Source organism: Talpa occidentalis, unplaced genomic scaffold (genome assembly GCF_014898055.3).
Source record: "Talpa occidentalis isolate TD23 unplaced genomic scaffold, MPIMG_talOcc4v2.1 talOcc4.8, whole genome shotgun sequence".
In the NCBI taxonomy this organism is placed as follows: domain Eukaryota; kingdom Metazoa; phylum Chordata; class Mammalia; order Eulipotyphla; family Talpidae; genus Talpa; species Talpa occidentalis.
In genome coordinates, this window is record NW_023605194.1 from 25,855,340 (window position 1) to 25,880,392 (window position 25,053).

General features: G+C 39.3%; 1 protein-coding gene across 1 annotated transcript in view; it reads left to right on the forward strand.

Moving 5' to 3' along the window:
* MYOF (myoferlin) overlaps window positions 1-25,053 on the forward strand; it is a 129,989-nt gene that overhangs the window by 53,541 nt on the left and 51,395 nt on the right. Inside the window, exons 12-25 of the mRNA XM_054690408.1 lie at window positions 737-840; window positions 2,739-2,807; window positions 2,910-2,953; window positions 4,304-4,386; window positions 6,451-6,489; window positions 9,432-9,556; window positions 10,608-10,724; window positions 13,754-13,931; window positions 15,050-15,174; window positions 16,845-16,951; window positions 19,447-19,639; window positions 20,757-20,912; window positions 23,649-23,780; window positions 24,881-25,044. Of these exons, the coding sequence (XP_054546383.1) occupies window positions 737-840; window positions 2,739-2,807; window positions 2,910-2,953; window positions 4,304-4,386; window positions 6,451-6,489; window positions 9,432-9,556; window positions 10,608-10,724; window positions 13,754-13,931; window positions 15,050-15,174; window positions 16,845-16,951; window positions 19,447-19,639; window positions 20,757-20,912; window positions 23,649-23,780; window positions 24,881-25,044 (1,636 nt within the window). The remainder of the gene's footprint in view (window positions 1-736; window positions 841-2,738; window positions 2,808-2,909; window positions 2,954-4,303; window positions 4,387-6,450; window positions 6,490-9,431; window positions 9,557-10,607; window positions 10,725-13,753; window positions 13,932-15,049; window positions 15,175-16,844; window positions 16,952-19,446; window positions 19,640-20,756; window positions 20,913-23,648; window positions 23,781-24,880; window positions 25,045-25,053) is intronic.

The window sequence follows — 25,053 nt, forward strand, 5'->3', positions numbered from 1 at the left end:
TCTATTCATAGAAACTCATACAGTTAGTCCTTTGTCATGCCAAGGACCCAGCATCCTTGTGCCTTGCCCATATATCTGCTTCCTGCTGAACTCTGGGACACCCTCTGCAGGTCCCCCAGAGATAGCACTCGCTTTACAAACTATGGATCTCTTTACGATGTGCTACTTTTCCGGGTAACCTCCCTTGCTTTCTTAAGATCCTATGATGCCTCCCATCCTATCTTTCCCTCTGAAATGTCTTAAATGAAGTAAATTCATTAAGCCTCACCTTAAATTGCTATCCTGATATAATTGATCTTTATTCCATTTTGAGTTTTATAGCAGAAAGACATGCTATTTGCAGTTGGTTAAATGTATTATGTTGAATTTCTCTGAAGGTACAATCATTTCAGCTGACAGTATCTTTCCAAACTGAAACCGGGCCTGAGTTTGAGAATTGCCTTTACCTTATCTGGGTCAACTTTTCTGCATTATACTTTTTGTATTGATTTTCAACACTGTAATTTATCAATTTATTTTTCAAGGTGCTCTTTCTTTTTAAAACTTTGAGGGGAAGAACACATTTTCTCTCAACAAAGACAAGAAGGATTTCTACAACATAATGCTATCAGTGTTTGCCACTTTTGACAACAATTCTTGTTACAATTGTCTTTTTCTTGTACAGGAGAATCTTGCTGAGTGATAATGCTTCTTTTCAGAAAATTTAATTTCTACTGTGTGACATTTTGTGTTACAGTGGATGATGCCTTCTCACAGACAGTGAAGGAAATATTTGGAGGCAATGCAGATAAGAAAAACCTAGTGGATCCTTTTGTAGAAGTTTCCTTTGCTGGAAAAAAGGTTTGTACGTGATCTAAATGTAGATGCCTCCAGAAATAAATATTTAAGCCTTTGTGCTTTCCTTGGCATGAATTCCTGCTTATTCTTTGTTAAAGTAGCCCCCTGATGAGCAGGGCACTCTGCAGGAACACAGATTATCTGAGTCTGAACACGCCAGACTTCTCCACGGGTGTATTTTGGAGTGGAAAGTATGCAGGACTCAAATTAGAAAATTCATCTTTTGGAAGATTAGCTACCACTGAAATATTTGGATTATGCCCCAGGACCAAACATTATCTTAATCTTAGGCAAGCTGGTAGCCAGCAATAGTAATCCCTGACAAATGCCATAGAGCATAGCCCCCCAGGGTGAGCTGCCCACCTTGGTGTTTCTCAGCCTCTCAGGCCCCGCCCTGCTGCTGACACTGGGTAGTCAGGCAGAGGAGCCCTGTCCCAATCCTCTGGGAACAGCTAGAGGACTCTTGGTGTGAGAAGACTTGTAACCACCACTTTTACTTAAAAAGATGGTCAAATATTCCATAGTAAAATAATAGCATACCATGGGCAGCTGTGAACATGCAGAATTAGCATCTTCTGTTTTCTTGAACCATTTATTTATGAAAATGAGATTTGTAAAAACATACACATACACAGACATGAACCAGTCTTGTTTCCTAAAACAGTCTTGGGCAGGGAGGGGAAGGTTGGAAGAGCCCTAAGTTCTACAGTAGAGTAAGATTTAAATTTAGACTTCACCCCACTCCATAGACAGCTAAGGAAAATTCTTTAACCTCCTAGTTTCAATTTCCTAAACTAAAAATGTAGGTAATAAAACTCTCATAGCACTGGTGAAAGGGCTAGTTAATTCAGGAAATAATTATTGTGAGTCTACAAAATATCAGATACTGTCCTATGTGCTTGGGTCACAGAAGTGACCAAGACAGTCATTATTCTCATGGAGTGTACTTTGTAGTGGAAGTGATGACAATAAACAACCCAACAGAAATGGATAATGTCAGATAATGCTAAATTCTGTGCAGAAAATAAAACAGGGGACTTGTATGGTGATTGGTGCAGAGATTTGGGGTTCACTAGATTATCAGTGGAACACTTTTGAAGAAGTGACATTTGAGCAGAGGCCTGGAGAATGCAGAGATCTGAACATCAGAGATTTCCAGGCAGGTGTATCAGCCCCAAGAAGGAAACACATTTGCAGTGTGGGGATGCCCAGGTGGCTGGAGTGTGGTGAGCAAGAGAAAAAACTAGGATGAGCTCAGAGAGATGTGGGCAGCAGGTCAGAGAGGGCTTTAGAGCCACAGTAGGTATCTGGAGGAAGAGTACTTGGGGACCACACTGACCACACCACACAGGGGACGGACATCCAATAAGGAGGTGTAGGGGAAGAATAGGAATCCCAAAAAGTCAGCTACAGGTGTCTTAGGGGAATCAGGATCTGCTTGAGGCAGGGATGCCAGGATTTACTAATGGGTTGAGTGAGGCTTATGAGAGAGAAGGTGTGGTGGCTGACTCTGGTTCCAAGCTTGAACACCCTCCCGCAAAGCGATGGAAATACTAAAATGGGATCTAGTTTGGGGAGCACAGATTGGTGGCAGAATCAAAAAATCTGTTTGAGCCTGTTAATGAAGAGATGTTTCTTAGACAGTTAGTAGTAAATGCTCAGTAAACACAAACTCGCCTCGTTGCTCTAATCCAATGTTGACAACTGACTTTTAGCATATAGTAACAAAGGTCAATCTTCACTCATGCCATATTTTTCCAAATCAGTAGCAAGAAGAATAAACTAGGCCACTAGTATATAATGTGTAAGTAAATTGCAGAATCATAGCCAATATGCATGTATTGTGGACTTTCAGAGACAGAAACTTGAATGCCCACTGTTTTGTTTTGCTGATTTTACAGGTTTGCACAAATATAATTGAGAAAAACGCAAACCCCGAGTGGAATCAAATTGTTAATCTTCAGATCAAGGTTTGACTTTTTTTTTTTTTCCCCCCCAGAAAAAGTAAGAATACTTAATAGTTACTGGATTAAGTTGAAAAATAAATACTTTTTTCTGTTTTTTTTTAACAGTTTCCTTCAGTGTGTGAAAAAATAAAACTAACCATATATGACTGGTGAGTTAAAAATAGACTTACATTAATTCAAAATGAAAGAATTAAACATTTGGATATTGAAGAACGTTACTCTTGATGGCCTGACTCCTGCCTTTCAATATATTTACATTTCTTTCAGAGGGAGGAGATAAATTGCTCCTGGAATTGGATGTTTTCCTTTAAAACATTAATAATGATATTATTGCAGAAAATGTTCAGATATCTTGGTGTAATTGCTCATAAATAATAGAAGGGGAAAATAATCTGAAAATGCCCCAAGATAAGAAATAATAGATTTAAATGCTACTGTGCTCAGAAATAGAGTAAATCATTTCTTGGGAAGAACCACCAAAACATTCTAAGAGCTAGTCTCTGTTATTGTTAGAAAGGAAAATGGACAAAGCTACTTATCTGATTAAATACAAAATAAGTTCATTGAAAAGTTCTGATAGGATTTTAACTTGACCAACCTTCCAACAATGTTTGGCCACAGTGAGATTATTTTTGGATATGTTCTAGTTGCATGGGGCATTCATTCAACTGACAGCTTCTTGAGAGTAGAAATTGCAAATATCATCATTACACCATCATCACCACCACCACCCAGTGTTTATTGTAATATTAGTTAACATTGTTTTGAGTACTATGTGCTGTGCCTTATCTATATTATTCCAGTTAGAGACTCTCTAAGATAACCACAGAAAAATACACAAAGTTGCATATACTTGTAATGCGAAAACTTGTTTCTACTATATTTAGGTAAGATTTAGGCTCTAGAAAGACTTCAATTAAAAAAATAGCACTTATTATTCAGTAGCTGCACAATAAATATTTAAATTCAGTTGGAAGGGAATTTTTCTCCCTATGAAGGACCCTTAGATGTAGCCCATTGGAGTTGTTAAACCATCCTGGTAATTAGTATGAACATGACAAAATAAGATATGAATAAATATGCTGTGTGACTATGTTACATCAATCATGTCATGTGCCTGTAACTGATTCATCCATTTGTGACAATCATCTGAATATGGTCATAGGCAAATCCCTTGACCTTTCAGTTTCCATAGCTGAAATGAATTGTCTGATTAGATCAATGTTTCTTGAAGGGTAGCAGGAGGACCACCAGCATCAGGATCTGTTGAAGTGTATATGTTGTAAATGTTCTTGTTCTCCACCTCTGCTTTTATTGAATCAAAGCTTGGATCACAAATGAGAGTATGGAGTTTCAAAGTGATTTTTAAATACAGGATAGCTGTCGGCCCACTAGACAGGATGATTTCTGAAGCCTGGGTCTTTACCAATTCTCTTAATTGTTGTTGAAATGAACATAAATCCTTAGAGGTGGAGGCCTTAACCTGTTCTTTTACACAGGGACCGTCTTACCAAAAACGATGTTGTTGGAACAACATATCTACACCTTTCTAAAATTGCTGCCTCTGGTGGGGAAGTGGAAGGTAAGTCACTTAGTTCAGCTGGAACAAGACAAAGCACAGAACTTGCTGAGAAGGAATGAACTGAGATAGCCTCTGGGAACAGATTCTTGGTTCCTTAAAAAACAAAGGTGATGAGCGTAATAAACCATTTCAGTAATGTTTTAGTGATGACTAACAAAACAATTAGTAATTAATAATTGAGGCAGTCAACAGATTGAAGAACTTAGCTCTCTTGCTCCCATCCAAAACTCTTCCCTTTTAGCTGTTTTATAATTGGACCTTATTTTTAGAGTGACATTGACTCAAGTCTACCCAAATATAAAATAAAATTCCCTTCTCAGCTACTTCCTTGACAGGAACAAGGAGGTCAGGTGGCAATAAATCACATAATCTCCACTCTCTAAGATAATGTATATTTTGTTTTCATGCTAATAAGCATTGATCACAAATACACATTGCATTTGTTATTTTCCGTACAACTTGCCTACACCTGGGCTACATTAGAAATTGTCATAGGAAGTAAAGGAGATGAATCCTGATAGTAAGATAAAAAATTAAATATTAACAAGCAATAGCTTATTTTTGTTGCCAAAACTTCTTGTAATTTTAGCAATAAATTTAAACATATTGAACCAAAATGAAAATGCATACATTGTGCAAAAATGAAAAATGATGTAAGAATTATATAAAATAAAATATTTTTTAAAAATTTAAACATATTGAGTAAATGAGAAAATTTGAGACAAAATATTGTCTTGGGAGACTCAAGCTTCCTCTCATCCTTATATTGTTCAAGAGGGGAATTTATAGATTGAAAAAAATATTATTAGTCCCAGCATTAAAAAGAAACTGGAAGACACTAGGGATAGGATGAAAAAGACATAGATTTCTCCTCTCAAGAAAAGGCAATTAGAAATTCCACAAAAAAATAAAATGCTGAACAAAGGAATAGTCCAAATATAAAATCATGTGTGGCATTATGTTCAGCAAGAGATTCCATCTGAACATTATCTGCTGCAGGCACAGGGGTAGTTGCTGAGGGCATTCTACTGTAATCCCACAATTTTTCACCACAAAGAACAATATTTATATGGTTGCTATAATATAAACATGATTTTTAAAATTTATTTTTGCACCCATAGCCAAAATTCTGAATAGAATATAAATGTCATTGCCCATTACATTGTAAAAGTACAAAAGACAGAGTTAAAAGGAGGAAGTGGATTAAAGAGTAAGGATGGATGTAATGGTGGCCTCTTTTTATAAGTGAGGGAACCAGATATAAAGACTAAATTAATTCATAAAGATAACAGTAGTTAAAAATCATTCTATAAATGTATATTTTTATATATAAAATATATTATACATATATATTATAGATAACAGAAAGATAAAGAAGCAGACAACATGGACATAGATCTATTTATCATTAACAGGAAATCCTTAAATAATTATCTAAAGATAATCGTTCAGGACATAGTGGTATGTCTTTTTCCTAGTGAATGGAGGTGACATTCAGAAGAACTAATAGCAGAAATTGCTATGAGTAGTTTCAGCCCCTGTGTCTGGGGTATTCTGTCATTGCAGGCCCTGCAGAAAGTCTGTAACAGGGTCTCAAAATAATGAGGACAGGCATCCCCTCAAGAAACAAGGAATGTGCTAGATACTGCAAGCCTTTGCTTACACAGCTTCAGACTAAGTTAACTTGAATTTTCTGCCTTTGTCCCAACTGAATCAGACATCAGGCAAGTTCAATGTTCTATTAAAAACAGATGTCACTAGGCCTCCTTTGACTATGAGAAATCAGCTCTTCTCAAATGCTTTGCTGGCCTGGGGCTGGTGAAATTAGATTGTCTCACGTGTAGTGGTTCTGCCAGTTGTCGCAAAGCTTTGAGCCATTTTGCATTTAGCCTGTGGTATTTGTGTAAACTAAAAAAAAGTGTCGTCTGGCTTAAGTCTGAACTGGGGATTTTTCTCATGTTGCTAAACCACTTACCTAGCATTGGATTTTTTTTAACTTTTTTAATGTCTCCATAATACCCGTATTTCTCTTGTTGTTTAACCAGTTGTATTTTTACTATATAGATTTCTCATCTTCGGGAACTGGGGCTGGATCGTATACAGGTTTTTGCTTTGTAATTTTACTATCTTCTAGATCTTCCAATCTATTACTATCTTACTAATAAAATGTCAGTTGATAGCCAGTAGAACCCTTTTGCTTTTACATTTTGCTGTCTCAAAAGTAGTTTTATTTGACTAATAATTTTTGTTTTAGTGCTGTCTGTTCTCCTGCATGGCTAAACTTAAAACTAAGGCTTTGCCACACAGCTGAGTGCCAGTCTGTTTGCCTTCATTGTTAAAATGTAACATTTTGTTGTTATTGTTTATATTCAGTAGGTAGAGATTTGGGGCATTCCATCAATTGTCCTAAGTGTTTGAAATCACTTGCCCCCACTTTCAGTATGGCCTTCTAGGTGGGAAGACACTGGATGTTCTCCACTTGATATCCTGAAAGTCTTCATCTTCTAAATACAAAGGCTGCTAACATAACCTTTGGTTTGCACAGCACTCGCCATTCTTTGCAAGTTTGCTCATTGTTCTCACACTTGACTTCACAACTCTCCTAAGACATCGGATGCTATTGTCCCCCTAATAAATGAAGGTGCTGAGCTCTAGAGAGGTTCATCATCATTCAGATAGGTGTGATAATCCCTGCCATGCCAGTGATTAGAGAGGGAAAGAGGTATAGGGAGGGGGTAAGGGGATATTACACGGGAAAACTTTGCAAACTGCAGCTCTGTTTCAATATAAGGCATTACCATCTGCTTCTATATTATTGGCACAATGCCCCATACTTATATTTGAAAAGCAACCTCATTATCTCATAAATAGACTAAATGAATATTAAAAAGTCTTTAGGTTTACAATGAACCTGGGAGATTTGGTAATACTTCATTCCTTCATTCATTTGTTCAAGTATCCAGCTAGTAGTTATCTCATAATACTCCATGATAGAACCAGTACTATGTGTTTAAAGCATCAAAATAAAACATGCCTGAATCCAGATCCTCCACCAAAGGAATTTATAATATAGTCACAGAGACAAGCATCTATTTAAAGTTCAAAAATAAATTATAAACAAGTTAGAGATGTCCAAAATGTAAGGGAGCTGCTGAGAAGTGAAGGAGGTGTAAAAATATTGTTTGAAAAGTGGGTTGTGGCTAGGTTAAATCTTAATGGCCAAGCTAAAGAATTTTTGTTTTATTTTGGGCAGGCCTTTAAGGAAGGGCATTCAGTGAGGTAGAACTGGACAAAGGAATTAATGGATGGTATAGTGGAAAGTGCACTTGTTTGAACTATGAAATTAAAGATCTGAGCCTAAATCTATTAGCTTGAGGGACCTTTGCCAAATCACATGATTTCTGTGGCTGCCATTTGTCCATAATGTGACATAATTAAATGTGAGAGTTTTCATGTCCAAGCTTACTTGAATATTCTGTAATTCATCTTCTAGAAATGATTTCCTTCTCTTACTATGGATCTCTGTTTTAATCCTCTATTCCCACCAGATACCTTCCCTTCACACCAAAAAATTCTAGCACAAAAAGGCTATAAACCCTGCTTCTAACTGATCAGTTAACTTTGTAATATTCCCTCAGGCAGAGCAGATGAAACCATACCAATTCATATGTTCAGAAATAACAGTCATTCTTTTCATCAGGCTCGCTTGGTAAAATGGTAACATGAGTCAGAGAAATCTCTGTTAGAAAAACTCTTGTTCCCTATTTAGATTTCACAAGAGATTTCCAAACAGTTGGGAAACGTAGCACCTCAGGGTGTTACCAAGTCCCATCACAGGCTGTCAGATTTAGCTTTCTTACATTTTAATTTAAATGTTTCTTTGCCCAGTTTTTGTCACTGAGATTGTAGTTCTGCCAATATCTGCCTGTATGCGTGGTTCTTGCCGCTCTGTGAAATGCCCCAGCCCATCTACACCTGCAGGAAAGCTTCATATAATGAAAAAAATGGCAAAATACAAGTCCATGCAGTTTTGTTAGCTGTTTTTTAATGAGCATCCTGCTCACCTGCTATTCCACATTTGCCTTTTACTCTTAGTGGTAAACATAGAGTTGGAAAGGGCCACAGAGGTGGCCTGGCCACTCTCTCCTCCTTAGCAGGAATTGTCCTGATGACATCTGAAAGACAGGCTGAATATTGGCATCAACATTTCTTCTGTCCCATTGTCTGACACCTCTAATTCATAGAAAGATCTTTTTTTGTACTGAATGAACCAAAGTTAACTTCCTATAACTCCCACCAGGTATACCCATCCCTCTTCCACCTGGGAGCCATTCAGATGGTTGGAAGAGCTTGCATATCTGCCCATTCACCCAGAATCCCTGTAGGCTCTGCCTTTCCTCAATGTCCCCCATTAGAAAATAGTCTGGCTAAGACCAGGTAGCAAAAGTCCAGAGCATAGTTACATGCTCATGAGGCATAGAAGGCCATGAATTGGGACATCATGTTGTTTATGAACCTCACGTGGTCTTATAACCATAGGCGGGCTGTTCATTTAACTGTTCATTTAAAATGTTTAAATGTCTTGTATTTTTAACATCTGCCAGATTTATACTAACTACTTGAGACTAAAGGACATTTTGGGGGTAAGAATTCTTAATCTAATATATATCATTTAAATTACTTCCCAAATAATACAATATTTTATCCCAGTTACAAATGACATGTTTATTATAATGACAATTATAAACTTGCAAAAAATGTGACGATCAACTTGAAAGTCTTATTCTTACATTTGTGTAGTATTATATTTCTGTAATAATCACATAATCTTCCCTGAACTAACTCTAACAGGTTTTTAATTTAATGTTTTGTAGCAGTAAGAAAAGAGAACTATGGCAAGTCTCACAAATGCTTATTGTGTGCACTAATAAAACTAACTCACAAATTGGAAGAAAATAGTCTCACTCAACTAATTAATAACTACCATTTCTTTCAAAAGATTGAGTGTTAAAAGTCTAAAATCTAAAAAGCATGTTATTTCTCAGCAAACACAGGAGAAACAGAGGTGGGTTTTGTCCCAACATTCGGCCCTTGTTATCTGAATCTTTATGGAAGCCCCAGAGAGTACACAGGATTCCCGGATCCCTATGATGAACTAAACACTGGAAAGGTTAGTTTCTCAATTGAGATTTTTTTGCTAATGAGCACTGATTAAATGTGATTCCTTCTTATAATGACTATATCTAAATCTCACATATAGGGGAATCCCCCAAATACACACAAAAACATATGACTGATGAAATTTGAAGGATAGAACTCTCATACTCCTTGAGTTTTAGAATACAAGAATAGGAAAGTGTCTAGGAGATCAACAGATTTGGTGGTTTGTGCTTGTGTAACGGCACCTGTATTTAAGGCAGGTGTCATTAGTCCATGCTGGCTCTTTCTTAATAAGCATTTGTGCTCTTCAGTGCCATGTTCCAGAAATTTGCCAAAAGATTAGAGGTGATATGGATGAGGACATGGAGACCCTGAGATGGGAAGTCCTTTTTCCACCACATTAAAAGTCAAACTAATGTTTTTAAAATTTATCTCCCAAAGGCCAATCCTGGCTAAATAAAAAAGGAACCAAGGTAGAGAGAAAAAGTCATGGATGGGGGAAGGCAGAGAACTGGTTGTAGAGGTGGAAGCTTTCTCTTCCTCTCTAGAAGATTCTCTTGCCAACACTGCTGAGTGTGTTGGGAGGAGTATTCACTATTCATCTTCATGCTCAGCCACACCCAGAACAGCTTCCTCTTTTACACCCCGTCACTCTGAGACTTGCTCTAGTTGTTCACATGGCAGCCTTCCTATTCTGAGGAGAGGTGAAAATAAGCCAGGTTAACACAGATACACACAGAGCTCCTGTGCAGAAGGGTAGAGTAGTTTTAGAGTCCCTCCTACCTCCACCCCCTGCCTCTGAGAATCCCTTCCAGATTCAGAGCTTGACTTAAAAGCCTCTAATCTCAGTCTTGGCCAAATCCTTTCATCTCTGACTCCTCAGCTCTCTTTGGGTGCTTCTCAAAGTATTGGCTCTTCATTCAGATACTAAAGACCTGAATCCAGCAGGGGGGCGGGTGGGGTAGGTCCACAGGAAGGAGAAACTTTTTATAGCTGGATTAAAGACAGAGTTCTTTTTGCTGTTGTCTAAAACTAGATGAACATCTTGTGTTGTCTTTCAGGGAGAAGGAGTTGCCTACAGAGGCAGAATCTTGGTTGAATTAAGCACTTTTCTTGAAAAGACACCACCAGATAAAAAGCTTGAGCCCATTTCAAGTGATGACCTGCTGGTTGTTGAGGTAAATATTGACATGTGGATAAGACTTGGTATAGAAAAGGGTGTCTTAGGTGGTGGGATGTTTTGTACTGCCCTGGACCTGAAGGAGACATCCAGGAACTGAAGGGTCAGCTATGTCAGAGTTGGGGAGACACCCAAGTCAGAGCAAATGCCCTTTAACTCCCTCTTGATCTATCTAAAAGAGCCTTATGGGGGTGATGATGTTAATGACCTTTTTTTTTTTTCATTTTTCGAGATGTTAATGCCCTGCTGAAAACTGGTAAGAACAGTGATACCCCTAAGCTGTTGGTTAATGAAGATTGGGTGGTCATGGGATATGACCACAGGAGCCAAATGGTGTAGGTGCCACCACTATTCATTTCCATTTTCAGAAGCATGTGGTGTATGTCAGGTTCCCCAGTATGTGCGGGCATGCTTACACAAATGCCCACAGTACATCAACTCTCAGCCCCTATTCCCCCTTGAAGACAGGAGGGATTAGCGAATGTGGGAACTTTCAGCTTACAGTCTATCAGATGTGAGCTCAGCTGACAACCTGGACTTGCAATCAGCATTTGAGGTAGGGCAGTCACATGGGACTAAGCTCCTAATCCGTGAGATCTATGGAATCTCCAGGTAGATAATGTCCATTGAGTTGAGTAGTAGGACACCCACCCCGCTGGAGTTGCAGAGTGACTTGGTGTAAGAAAAAAACCCAAAATCTGGTGGTATAAATATGAGTGTGGTAGCAGCAGCCCATAGCTCCATGGGTACATGAATGCAGAAACCATCATGGCACACACATACTTTACAACAGTCAGACTCAGAGACCATTACACTGAAGGAACTCAAATGCCTTGGCAGTCCAGACCTAAACCTGGAAACATGCAAGTTTCAGAAGTAGAAATGAAAGGACAACAAATGACAAATAGCCAAAGAGGCTTTCCCAAATAAGGTGACCACTTAAGTTACAGTCAATCAAAATATCTTGTCTGTGAAAGTCTTTTCCCAGCTCCTGTGTGGGCTCCCATGTCACAAAGTCTTGTGCTGCCTGATCAATGGGGTGTTTGTTTTAAAAAAACTCTTAGACATTTTAATATGCCTCACTTTATTTTCAACAACACAACACATCCTATTCAGCTGAAAAAGGAAGGAAATTCTGACCCATTTTCGTTACAATATGGCTAATCATTGAGGTTTGATATGAAATAAGACAGTCACACAAAGACAGGTATTTCCTGTCACTAAGCTAAGACACTGTTCAACTCTAAGAGACTGAAAGTAGGAGGAAATAGATACAGGGTTTCTGTTTTACAAAATGAAGGAGTTCGGTGGATGTCTGGTGCTGATGGAGGTGCAGCAATGTGAAGGTACTTGCTACTGCTAACCAATAGACTTCAGTGGTTAATGTGTTGCACTTTATGTTTTGTGTGTTCTACAATTTTTAAAAGGAAGTTTTGAAATGGTGGTCTGAGTACTTCTGTAAATGAATGACCACATTCTATTTTTTTTTTTTTTTTGGGACCCTCACTGGCCGCCGGGGAACGAACCGGCGCTGCAGAGGCTGTGGGCAGCCTCGTAGCTCAGCGCTCAACCGCTGCGCCACCAGAGGAGGCCCATGAATGACCACATTCTGTGTCATGTCAGAAGACCCAACAGTGATTGTGATTTATTTTATAGATTTATTATATAGTATAGGTCCATGATATGAATAAATAATGAAGGAAAGGAAATTCAGTTAATAAACATCCTAAAGGGATTAAGTAATTTTTATGAGCATCTTAGTCATTTTACTCCTTAGATTGTGGTACACAAATTGGTGTAAAAACAATGGAAAACAAATACAACAACAACGAAATCAACATATACCAAAGTCTGAGATCTCTGTGGCCTCCAAATCTGAAACTGATGGACTGTAGAGTGGGGAGTTCTTTCTCTGGGAGCTTTTGAACTAAACTTGCTATGGTGAGAAATTTGTCAAGCAATTTGAGTATCATCAAATTGAATATGGGTCTCACACATTTACCAATTGAGCACATAGGCCAAGTATCTACCCTATAGCAGTCACTTATGTTCTCACCCAAGCATTCACAGAGACTGTGAACCATTGGGTTACCAATGGATACTGAACAGACTCGATGTGGGCAACATTAAATGGCAGAATGCTTAGTACAAAATGACAAGCTTAAACCATTGCTTGTCACTACATGACTGAAGAAGCCAGGGTACCCAAAGATCAGTAGGGAGATGACATACAAAGAAAGAGACATATTATCTGAGCAAAATTTGGAACAGGGTATGGATTCAAGAAATTTTATGGGCCCAAATGAAGGAGGCCTAAAGGGCCATTTCCGCTGAGCTGGTAGATCCTCAGCGTGGTGGTTGTTGCCCTTTGTCATTGTCTCTCACACATATACATTCAGTAAACCTGTAATTAAAAAGAGGAAGAAGCAATGTTTCATTTCTGTTTCAGAAAAATAAGTTCACCTAATTTCACATATTTTTAAGTCTGATAGTAAAAGTGTTTACTATTATAGCTGGTTAAAAAAATAAATACTTAATTCAAGCAGTTAAAATGGATGTTAGGAATACATATAGCCATAATCCCTCAAATTTCCCTAATGTATTGTTAACAATATTTCTATTCTTCCAGACTTTCTTCATGCAGATGCCAATATTAATATGTAAACATATATTTAATGGGTTCATTTAAAAATATATACCTTGTTTCCATATTGCACATATGGATCTACGTAAGTCATTTGATGAATTTTCATTCCATCAACTTACTTTATTTAAGCAGTGCCTATAGAAAGACATTTATATTGTTTTCTTTTTTTTTTCTATTTCAATCAATATTGCAATGATTATCCTGGTACTGCTATCCTTGCCCACTGTTATGAGTATAGGGGGAACTAATAGATCCAAGAAAATTTCCCACTGGCATTTAATTCAGTGCTATTATTGATTTTAGAATAACCCACCAGAAACCCACATGAAATTTATAACAAAAGTAGTTTTACTAACCTTGTTTCTGCTCATACACTGCAGAAATACCAGCGAAGGAGGAAGTACAGCCTGTCTGCTGTGTTCCATTCAGCTACCATGTTGCAAGATGTTGGTGAGGCCATTCAATTTGAAGTCAGCATTGGAAACTATGGCAACAAGTTTGATTCGACCTGTAAGCCTCTGGCATCAACCACTCAGTATAGCCGGGCCATATTTGATGGTAAGATTGACACTAACCATTCCTTTCCTTGTTGACTTACAGTGGGTACACCGCAGGCCAAGACACACGCAGCATATTCTCCTTCTGGCTGCCATTAGCCCCAGCAAATACTTAGTGGGAAGGAAAAGGTTTAATGCTTAAGGTTTAAAGGTGAAGAAAGGTGGTTGGAGAGCAGGCACCTTGGTAACTGATCAGACCAAGAAGTTGTGTGCCCCTTGCCGGGGGTTGAACCCCAGTGCTCTCTGCCCTGCTCCTTTTGCTCTGGCTCTGCTTTGTGGCATCACAAGATTGAGACTTGCTGAACACTGCGTTCCCCTAAACCATACCTGCCTATGCTCACCTCTGTACTACCTGGCCCCAAGTCTTAGACTGAGTCATTGAGGTGAAGGGACTGGAAACCTGGCCAGGCCCTGGAAAATCAAGTGTCTGGTCTTCTGTTTCTCACCAACACGAGGACCTTAGCCACATCTTGATTCTAACCTTCAGTTCCTTCTGTCTTCTCCAGAGTTGCATTGAAAATTATTAAGTGTATCTGACAAATGGTTTGAGAATATTAGAGAAGGAAGGAAGAATTTCTGACCAAATGTCCTGACCGTATTGTCACAGTTTTTAATTAATATTTGCACTAAAAGTTTTAAAATACAAAAAGTATTAAAAATTATTGGCTAATAATTCTTACACATGGTAGGTCTTTAATACCACACCTTGTATTATCAGCTAAAGTTTAAAAAAACACACACAAGAACAACAGTTTTTCTTGCTTCATTTCCAACAGAAGTATTTATTTAAAATAATAGTTTCCAGAGACAAGCACATGCACTCTGACTTCTCAGGTTCCACGTATTTTCTGTAGCCATGTTCTAGAATCATCAGTGATGTTCAGACACACAGTGCTGGATGACTAAAAGATCCAGGGGCTATTGTGCCCCATTCACTAAGGTATTTTGGAGAGATTTTCAAAACAGACTGAGTGATTAAAAATGTTCTGTCTATCCCTATTTGCTTAATTGAATAAAAGTAGAGTCAGACCACCCCCAAGCCATTCTCCAAGCACACCTCTTCAATGAACATGTTCTTTTAGTGTCCCCTGTTCACTGGCCTTCAATGTTCTACACCAGGGAATTACTATTACTACTTGCCTTGGAGCCACACAAAGCCAGTGGTTACCCTGACTTCATACTGGGAGGATATTAGTCATCGCCTGGATGCAGTGAACATTCTGCTAGCTGTAGCAGATCGTCTGGTAAGTTTATCTTTTCTACATTTCCTCTTCACAGAGAAAATTATGCATTAATTAGGATGTAAACGATACCAGTGTAACAATACCTCAGAATACAGTGGTGCGCAGTGTAAGAACTATTTATTTAGTAGCAGCTGAGGTAGGTGTTCCAAGGCTAGTGTGGATTTTCAGTGATGGTGGGACCCAGGCTCTTTCCATCTTGTTGTTCTGCGATCACTGAGGAGGTAACATTTTCTGCTTGGAAGAGGCAGCTCACCACTACTCCCCTGCCAGCTTGAGGGAAGGGGAAATCAGGGAGAGAAGATGACATGGACTTTTCCTTGAAAGGGAAAGACCCAGAAGTCACGCACTGATTTCTACTCACTTTCCATTGGTCAGAATCCAGTCATACAAGCTCATCTCACTACAAAACAGTTGGGAGATGCAGTCTTATGCCTGTGCAGTCATATGGCCAATAAAAGGCCTCTTACTATGGAAGATGTAGGAAGAATATCACAGTGGGGTGTGTGTGGGGGGACAACTCACAGTGTGTGTCACAATTTGTGAAGTATGGAGAATAGGTCACTCCAATAACAATAACATTCCAATAACAATATGGAACACTTTGCTGTTAATGGAGTGAAAATTCTCCACTGTGGGAAGAGGTGGGCTCAAAGGAACCAGTGTCTGATATTTTCCATGTTTGTTGCAAACTTGAACTTTTTTTTGCCAAGCTGTGCTAATTCCGTGCTAATCTGGACAGAATGTTGAGGACTCTTGACTCATAGTGGGCACGCTTTCAATCTCTGTTAGCAAATGCTCTGGGTGACACACACTATATTCTGGGCTTATCTTGTATTTTCCCTGCCCTAGCCCTGAAACTGCCATTTCCCCAAGGAGCCCTGGTGCCTTTTAGTGGGACTGGCATGTAAGAAACAAGACGTGAGTGTTAGATTGCTCACTGCTGCAGAGATGTCTTGCTTCTCAGCAGACAAACTTGCACATACACGCACATGTGCATATATATATTTATTTTTATGTTTATCAAAATACTAAGAGCAAATGAGTTTATTAGGACACCTCCAATTCCATCAGAATGTTACAGGGCTTATTCTAGTCTTGTTTCTGTTTCATAAGTCCCTTTTCCAACAGTGAAAAACCTGGTTTCCATTATCCTTAATATATTTACTCACTTAATCCTAAAATCCATATATTCCACTATGAGAAACAGACCCAATTAGGATTTGCTCTTTCTTTCCTTGAAACAGAGAGAATAGAATCAAAATACTGTTTTTAAAAGTTACTTGTCCTAGTTCAGTATAATTACATTACTCATCTGAAATACAGTTAGACTTATTTGTTTCTGTTCTGTGTTCTATTCTGGGTACTCTGTCCTTACTGATTGTGTTTTATTTACTTTTTAAATATATACATTTTTACATGATTTCAAAGGTCAAAACTATATTAAAGGATTGTCCTGTTATTTAAACATATCAGTGTTGATTGTATTCTGAAGAAAAATAAACAGTGCTGAGTTATGGTAAGCATTACTCAATATAAAAAATTAACCATTGGCTTTTCTGTTATTAAGGCTTTTTGTGTATCTTTTCTTGGAAATAAAAATTAAATCTTTCCTGGGTATAATGGCATAATGCACAATTACCAATCATGTCTTCTCTTTCCAAATTCTTTAGCAATCAAACATAGAGGCTCTAAAATCAGGGATACAAGGTAAAATTCCTGCAAGCTACTTGGCTGAAATGAAGTTGAAGCTGATCGATGACATTATAGAAGACACAAGGTAGTGTGATCTCAGAATTTCCAGCCCTCCTCTGCTCTCTTAAACATAAGAACTCTAAGAGCTTCTAGAATTGTTTGCAATGTTTGCCTGAAAAATGAATTCAAGCTTCTTTAAAGGCCCTCACAGGGAGGAGTCTCTGAATCACCACCAGGAAAAACTCCACTGTGTGATTTAATGCCAATTCTAAAGCAGCCCAGGGAGGCCAGGCGCCCTCTCCAGGAAGCACCGCCCAGGGCTGGCTCAGACCTGGAGTGGAGGAGGAGGGAGGCCGCTGTGTGCCTCTGCTTCCCACCAAGGGCCCTCCCGCCCCTCCCCAGGACAGGCAACTCCTAAGTCTCAGAGGGAATACGATGAGGGCTGGAGCAAGGCTTTCACCACTTCCAGCAAGGTTCCTAATTAATAAATACTTTCATAGAAACAGTCTTTTTACTTGCTCTTTTGCTAAATGCCAAGTGCACATTCTAGCCAAACCTTCCTTCCATGAAGCAAGCACGTGAAATTGACTTGAGCCAGAGAACCTTTCGTAACTGTGACTTGAGGAAACAGCTCAGCTTCGTTGGCCTTTGAAAATCAAAGGGGAAAGTGATTCATTCCAAACATTTTAAATGTTGGCGAATAAAACAGTGGACAGGGAAGCTCCGGAAGAAAAGTATGCTGAATGCTTGCACCAGCAGCGAGAAGCAGGGACTTTTCCACCCTCCCTGCTACTGTCCTAGGTCTTCCTGTCTTCTAGTGCCTCCTAGTGGCTTATCCAGGTAATAGAGATTGAGGTACTGCTGGGCTCCTGCTTAAGTTCAGACTGGAAATCTGAGTACTAAGAGGTCGCCTTTTCCGGTGGCCTTATTTTATAGATGAGAAAACCGAGGCCCATGGAGTTGAAATGATGATCTGATGTCCAAGTCTGGTGGGTTTACAAGCCTGTGCCTCCTCTTCCTGTTACTAATCCCACAGTGTCAGCATCTTTTTATTGAAGTCATGTGTGACTTTTGAGCAATTTTTGCCTCAAGAATCATTCCAGGGACTTACCCCTTCATATACATTGCCATGATCACTAACGCAACCCAGCAGAAACCTTTGGTGATACCTTTGACATAGAAAATGTTTGTGCATTTTAAGGTTTGCTGAGCAACATGCAGACATATCTCTTAGATTATTTTTGAAAATCAGTTTTCAAAGAATCAAGTTGATGGAAATTGTTTTTAAGGGATTAAATTGGGATCTTTTTAATATCATGTAATATATCTTTTTAATATCATGTAATTTGTGTTTAAGGGAAATCATGCTAGGATTTCCTTCACTTAAGAAGCTGGGTAGAATTCAACAAATGGAAATTCTAAGGAGACACAATGTGTGTAGAACTTGCTAGAATTGGTGCAGCCTCCCTCTGTGGCACCAACAGCCATGGTGACAGGGAGGCCGTGGCAGATGGAGGCTACTTCTCCTGCTGCCTGTTTTAGACTTCTCATTTTGAACAGGTCCTTGGCCTCCACAAATGGCCCTTAGCCTTTTGGGAACTCTTGGCCCCTTTGAATATCCGATGAAACAATGACAGTGATGAAGATGATAAGAGACAGTGATGGCAATGTTATTTAGACTTTACTATGCCACAGGCGTTGCTCTAAATGCTTTTCATATATTAATTCATTTACTCCTGATAACATCCTGAAAAGGTAGGTATTTTTTTCCCCACATTGAAGAAAGGAAAACTAGAGATTAAGTAACTGATCAAGATCACAGGGTCAGTAAATGGTGGAAGCTGATTCTGTACACAGACGTCAGCTCCAAAGCCTGTGTCCCTTGTTATGTCACGCTGCTTCCCAGCACAGGCATCCTTTGTCTTTATGAAATCCACGCATTCACGAGCCTGCTGGAGAGTCTACTTCAGGTGGTGGTACCTAAATCAAGAACACTTTAGCTAAGTCATCTCTAACTTCTCTTCCTTCTTTCTCTATCATTTGATGGGTCCATATGGTCATTATATAAAGCAATAGAAGGGAGCCAGTTTATTTCAAGTGCTACTACTGTTTGCATCTTCATTCCATTGACTCCATAGTCTTCAGTCAAGCCCAAGGAATTGCTTTGGAATTTTAACCCCCTCCTCTTTGTTTAGTGTTTTTTAACCCCCTCCTCTTTGTTTAGTGTTTTTTTTTTTTTTGGGGGGGGGAGTATTTTTAAATTATTTTTGTGTTTTCTTTTTATTGAAGTGGCATTGCATTATAACATTCTATAAGCCTCACATGTACTTTGTGGAGAGTCAGCATGTGAATATACTATATTAAGCTCACTGTGGGGCATCCTGCCTTCCTCCTGCAAGTTAGTCTGGCAGTTCTGCTCTGTCAAGGCCAGACAACTTCACTCAACTTCCGCTTAGACCCAGCCATCCTTATGGAGTCGACTGGGAAACTGGTGTGGTTGGCAAGATGGAAAGCAAACAAAAATGAATTTGACAATTCTGAAGCCTAAAAAGCTATTTTTAAAATTGTTTCTTTCTTTAGATGTGCTTTGCCTCTCCCGGAAGGAAAACCTAACATCACAGTACTTGATACTCAGATCCAAAAGTTGCGATCCAGAGCCCTCTGTCAGATACAAGCAGCAGCCGTGAGGATGAAGTCTGAGCCCACGGAGATCAAGTCTGCGTTGCTGGAGATGGAGGACTGGCTCGACAGGTTAATGCAGCTGACCGAAGAGGTAGGACCTTTAAGGGCACAGAGGTCACTTGATGTGGAGGTGGGATCCTGGGGAACAGCCCCCCAGGGTGGAGGTGCTAGGAGGAAGGGCTAGTACATCATTTGCATACTGAGCAGACCTAATACATGAGGGACCAGTGATTTTGGGGGTTAGGGTGCTAATGAGTCATGGGAGGAATGTCACTGAAGTCAGGGCAAGAGAAGAATTTTGGGTGGGTGGTGCTGGGATGGTCTTCAAAGTGGACAAACCAAGCAGCAGGTCTCTGTAGTACTGTGCGGTACAGAGGATTAAGATGCCACCCTTGGTTGATATTGAAAAGACCTGATTTTGAATCCTGGACCTATTATGTTTAACTTTGAGCAAGGTATTCAACCTCTCTAAACCTGTTTCCCCTTATGTAAAATAAAGATAAATGTAGTACCTACTTCACAGTATTGTTGTGTGAAGATTAAAGAAGATGATGGGTGTAAAGAGCTTAGCACAGTGCAGGGCACACAGCAAAAATAAGGAAATGGGAGATCCCCCCTCTTGCCTTGCAGAGATAGGAGAGGGGTACGGGGTGGGGATTAATATATTTGTGGATAGAAATGAATTTGAAAAATAATATTTAATTACAGCTGATATTTATTTTTTACTTTCTATACCTTGACACTTTCAAAGCTTTTACCTTTATAATCAGGAAAAAAAGTGTTCTTAAAAAATGAAATATTTTGGATTTGGAAAATATCAGATTGTAAGATGGAGATGCTCTGTCTGTGTCCTATGAAACATCTTGAATACTGTTGATGACTCTCTTCAAACAATAGACAAGAAAACAGAGGGTATTTCCTTAAAGACCAGGCAGAGCCTCCTGGGTGGGTAGGGCTTTCAGCAGATGAAGCCCTCTGGTCCCCACTTGCTTCCCTCTATTCCTTGTGGCCAGCCACAGCCTGCCTCTAGCCCGGCAGGCTCATGGTGTGGTCCTAGAAGATGTGAGTGGCAGGAGCTGGGGTCAGAGTCCTAACAGAGTACTTATGTACTGAGTGGAGCTCTGAGGGTCCAGGCTGTAGGGTCTCCAGTCCCTCTGATTTAGACTAACTCTAGCTTGGCTTCTTTTGCTGTCTACCCGCGTGACCAGCCGCAGAACAGCATGCCCGACATTATCATCTGGATGATCCGGGGAGAGAGGAGACTGGCCTACGCCCGCATTCCCGCACACCAGGTTTTATATTCCACTAGTGGCGAGGAAGCATCTGGGAAATACTGTGGGAAAACCCAAACCATCTTCCTGAAGGTACATCTTCCTTACTGCATAATTGGAAATACTTAAATGTGAAGCCCATATTCCTAAGAATGGACTGCTTTATCATTTGCCAATCTCTGAATGGCTCGGGGGGCTGATGATCAGTGCCTGCCTATTCTGGCTCCTCCTTCTGGGCAGTAATTCTCAGAGAGGGACCTCAGGTCTGCTGACATTCAATCGAAGACACTTCTGTAGAGGTCTTTGTGACATTAATATTAGTATGGCATTGTGAATTCTTCTTTGTGGGCATGAATTCTCCACTTCTAATGTTGTGGGAAGCCAACCTTTGATCGCTTTCACTTCTAGTGAATGTTTGGGAAATTGGGGGGTGTGGAGAAGAGCGAAGGTAATATGGATAATCCATGAAATCTATGGCCGTAACCAAATAGATCCTTAAATTGAAAATTTTTGAGACCTGCTACTTTAGGGCGGGAGTTCTGACCACTTTCAGAATCATGGACTCCTTAAGTGTCTGATGAAAACTACTGGTCCTCTCCTCCAGAAGAAACACATCTGCCCTGCATCCAATATTTTGCATCTGATTCAGAAGCTTCCTAGAACCCTTGGGTCCACCCCAGAACCCTGAATTAAGAACTGCAGTCTGTGTGTATATAGAGAAGCAAAGGAGGCTCCCGGGCTGCAAACAAAGATATTTAGAAATGTTCCCCAACTGCATGTCTTGATGCGCCTCCCAGGCCCTAGACAACCCCAACTGAGCTGTTTGGCTTTGAGGGAGAGGAATAAAAAAATGAGAAGAAAAGCAAGCAGGAGAGAGTTCTCTTAAAACAAGGAAATATCTGCTAACATCCAATAAATGTACTTGCTCTTTAATCAGGAGGGTGAAAATAGAACCAAAGTGATTATCTTCTTTCAAGTATCTCTTGGTGGAATAAATTTTACTGAAGATAGAACCACAATTATAATTGACCTCAGCAGTGGGTGGAAGCAAACTGATTAATAAATAAAACCTCACAGGGGGTGGGACAGGAAGATAAGTGGTATTTGCTATGTTAAGATTTAGAACTCAGTGGATAAACAGCAAAATGCTTTTGAGAGAATGTTTTATTTACGGATTGATTTTGTTAATACTCATTATCCAGTTTAGGGAGTCACTTAACTCAGTGAGCTTTTTGTTGGTCTTTGGGACCCCTTTACACTCTTAAAAATTTTATTGAAGCCCCCAGAGAACTTTTGTTTATATGAGTTATATTCATCAATATTTACTGTAGTAGAAATTAAAACCAAGAAATTTTTAGTTATTCAATTAATTTTAAAATAACAGTAATAGACCTACTACATGTTAACACCAATTACATGTTTTTATAAATATAATTACTTTCTTTTTTTAATTTTTAATTTTTTAAAAGATTTATGTATTTATGCATACAAGAGCTGGGGTACAGGCCAGAGATGCTGGGGTAAGAGGATTCACCAGAGACAGAGTGGGGAAGAGAACAGGCAGATCCACTGAAACACACTGCTGAGGGGAGCAGCGGGCGAGACAGGAGAGGTCTGCTGCACCATGTGGGTTGCTCCCTGGCTGGCCAGGGATTGTACTCATGCTTCAGCAGCTGCAGATTGCTTCATAGTGCAGTGCTTAACCTCTTGCGCCACCAGGGAGGCCCAAATATAATTACTTTCTTTTTAAAATCAGAACAGAATTAACGTGATCTTACATTTTGCCAACTTCACCAATGTCTAACTTCACAGAAATATGACTTGATTCTCAAATCTGCTTCTACCTTTCACCTGCTGGATAAGCTGTTTGGTTGAGATATATGAAGAGAATCGCACTCATATAAAGATGTAGTTGCAGAAGGAGGGGTATTGTAACAATCTTTTCAGATAATCATGGATATTCACTCTAAATGAGTATAACACCATACTCAGTAAGTGGTAACTTTTGGAAGGTTAATTGCAATGTGGAATCTGAAACCATACCAATGAATTTTTCATTCTCTGCTACATTAAAATCCTTCAGTTTATTTTCCATTTGAATGATTCCTTTATCCTTGTATGATTTTGTAACAGTAAGCATTGGTCACTTGGAAGACATTTGGTTCACTGAATTATGCAGTTCTTGTATGCATAAATAAATAAAAACAAATCTTTAAAAAATATTACATTGAAAAACAAAAGGCTAGTTCAGTTCATATGTCTAACAATTGCTCAAGCTTCTATCCAGACTAATATGCAGCAAAATCATTTGCTGTGTAGTTCCCATCTCATCACGCAAAATACTAAAGGGATATGTATTCGAGGTTGTGATTGAATGAAGTTAGTAATTTTTACTGTTTTATCAAGGGAATTCTTCAGTGAAACTGGCACTTTGTGTTCTTCACTGAGTATGGTGGAGATAATTACTCCCTGTGCAATTGGTGTTGCTACCTTGATTCCTGTCATAGTGGCTGGAGATCCAACCTCCATAGCTTTCCCACCATCAGGGCAGATGTTGTAAGTGACAGCTCAGTGTTATTAGCAAAATCATTTTTAATCTCAAGAACCTCCTAAAAATGTCTCAGGGACATGTAAGTTTCTCTGAAAACATGGCTTTCGATACTATTTTATTCTTTGCCATAGGGTAAGTTGAAAATATTTTAACCACACAAACATAAAATTAGGCTGGTGACAGCAATGATTAGATGCTCATGCCCTTTAGGTTTGGTCTCAATATCACATGAAAGTCCATGTCCAGAATGACGTGTCATGTTCTCGTGTGTTTCTCAGTATCCACAGGAAAAAAGCAGTGGACCAAAGATGCCCGTGGAGTTGAGAGTAAACATCTGGCTGGGCTTAAGTGCTGTTGAGAAGAAGTTCAATAGCTTCGCAGAAGGAACATTCACCGTGTTTGCAGAAATGGTACATTTAATGATATCGCTGTCTTTTCCTCTTTGTAGGGGAGTATGCTTACTTTTCATCCTTAGAGAAAACATTCTCATTTCATAACCACCACCACCACCACTGCTACCTATAATCCCTTTTGAGGGAACTATACCCTAAGGAGATAGGCAAATTTTGATGTGAGGTTCTACTGTCATCGGGATACACCAAGGCAATTCACACACAAACACCCAGGAATGAAGGCTATTGATTGGCGCCCCTGGAGAAGCCTGTTTGGGGTCTGGAGGGTGAGGGTCTTTAAATAGCAGAAGAATCCCCTATCATTCATGCAAATCATCTTTTCAGTGGGCTCATCAGCAGACAATGGAAATTTTGGCTTCGGCCCAAATAGGGTCCCTTAGGCACTTGCCACTGCAAATCTCAACCCTGGCCAACAAAGTGAAGGTCAGACCATTGCAGATTTATCAATTCTAACATAGAATGGAGTGCCCTGTAAAGCAGAGTCTGCCATTACTATTGCTTCCAAAAAAGTTTTGTCTACCTGCCACACTTTCGGAAGAAGGCTCAGAAATTCATGCCTCATAAAGACTGGGTGCTAAACGGCCTTCTTGTTTCAGCCAGGTTCTCTGTAGACTGCCTGGAAAAGGTACCATCAGTTATAATATTATTTCTATGGGGTAAATGTTTCCCAATGTCTAGGCAGCACACTTGTAAACAAAATTTTACAAGCCTGTATGTGCATAAATTGAGGAATTTTATAGATATTTTAAAAATTAGCTTCAGAGGACTATTTGGAGCCATTAAAAATAATTAGCCATTAAAAGAAACAATTGGCACACTGTATCATTGTTCACGAAACACTCTCACATCATTTCAAGAACAAAACTATAAAATATGTTGTACTAATTCCCAATTTACAGATGGGAACACTGAATCTTAGAAAGAGAAATGATTTACCCAAATTGGCATCAGCAGCCCGGGTTAACTCCTTACCTTCTGAGTGTAAAGATCCTTCACTTTGTGTCATTGCTTAGCCTCAGTCCTAGGTGGGCTTTTGAAAATGTACAGCTGGCTTTACTTCTTCTCACTGATGTTGTTTTTCCTGTATTTTTTAATAGTATGAAAATCAAGCTCTTATGTTTGGAAAATGGGGCACGTCTGGATTAGTGGGTCGTCATAAATTCTCTGATGTCACAGGAAAAATAAAACTCAAGAAGGAATTCTTCTTGCCTCCGAAAGGTTGGGACTGGGAAGGAGATTGGATAGTTGATCCTGAAAGAAGGTAAGTTTT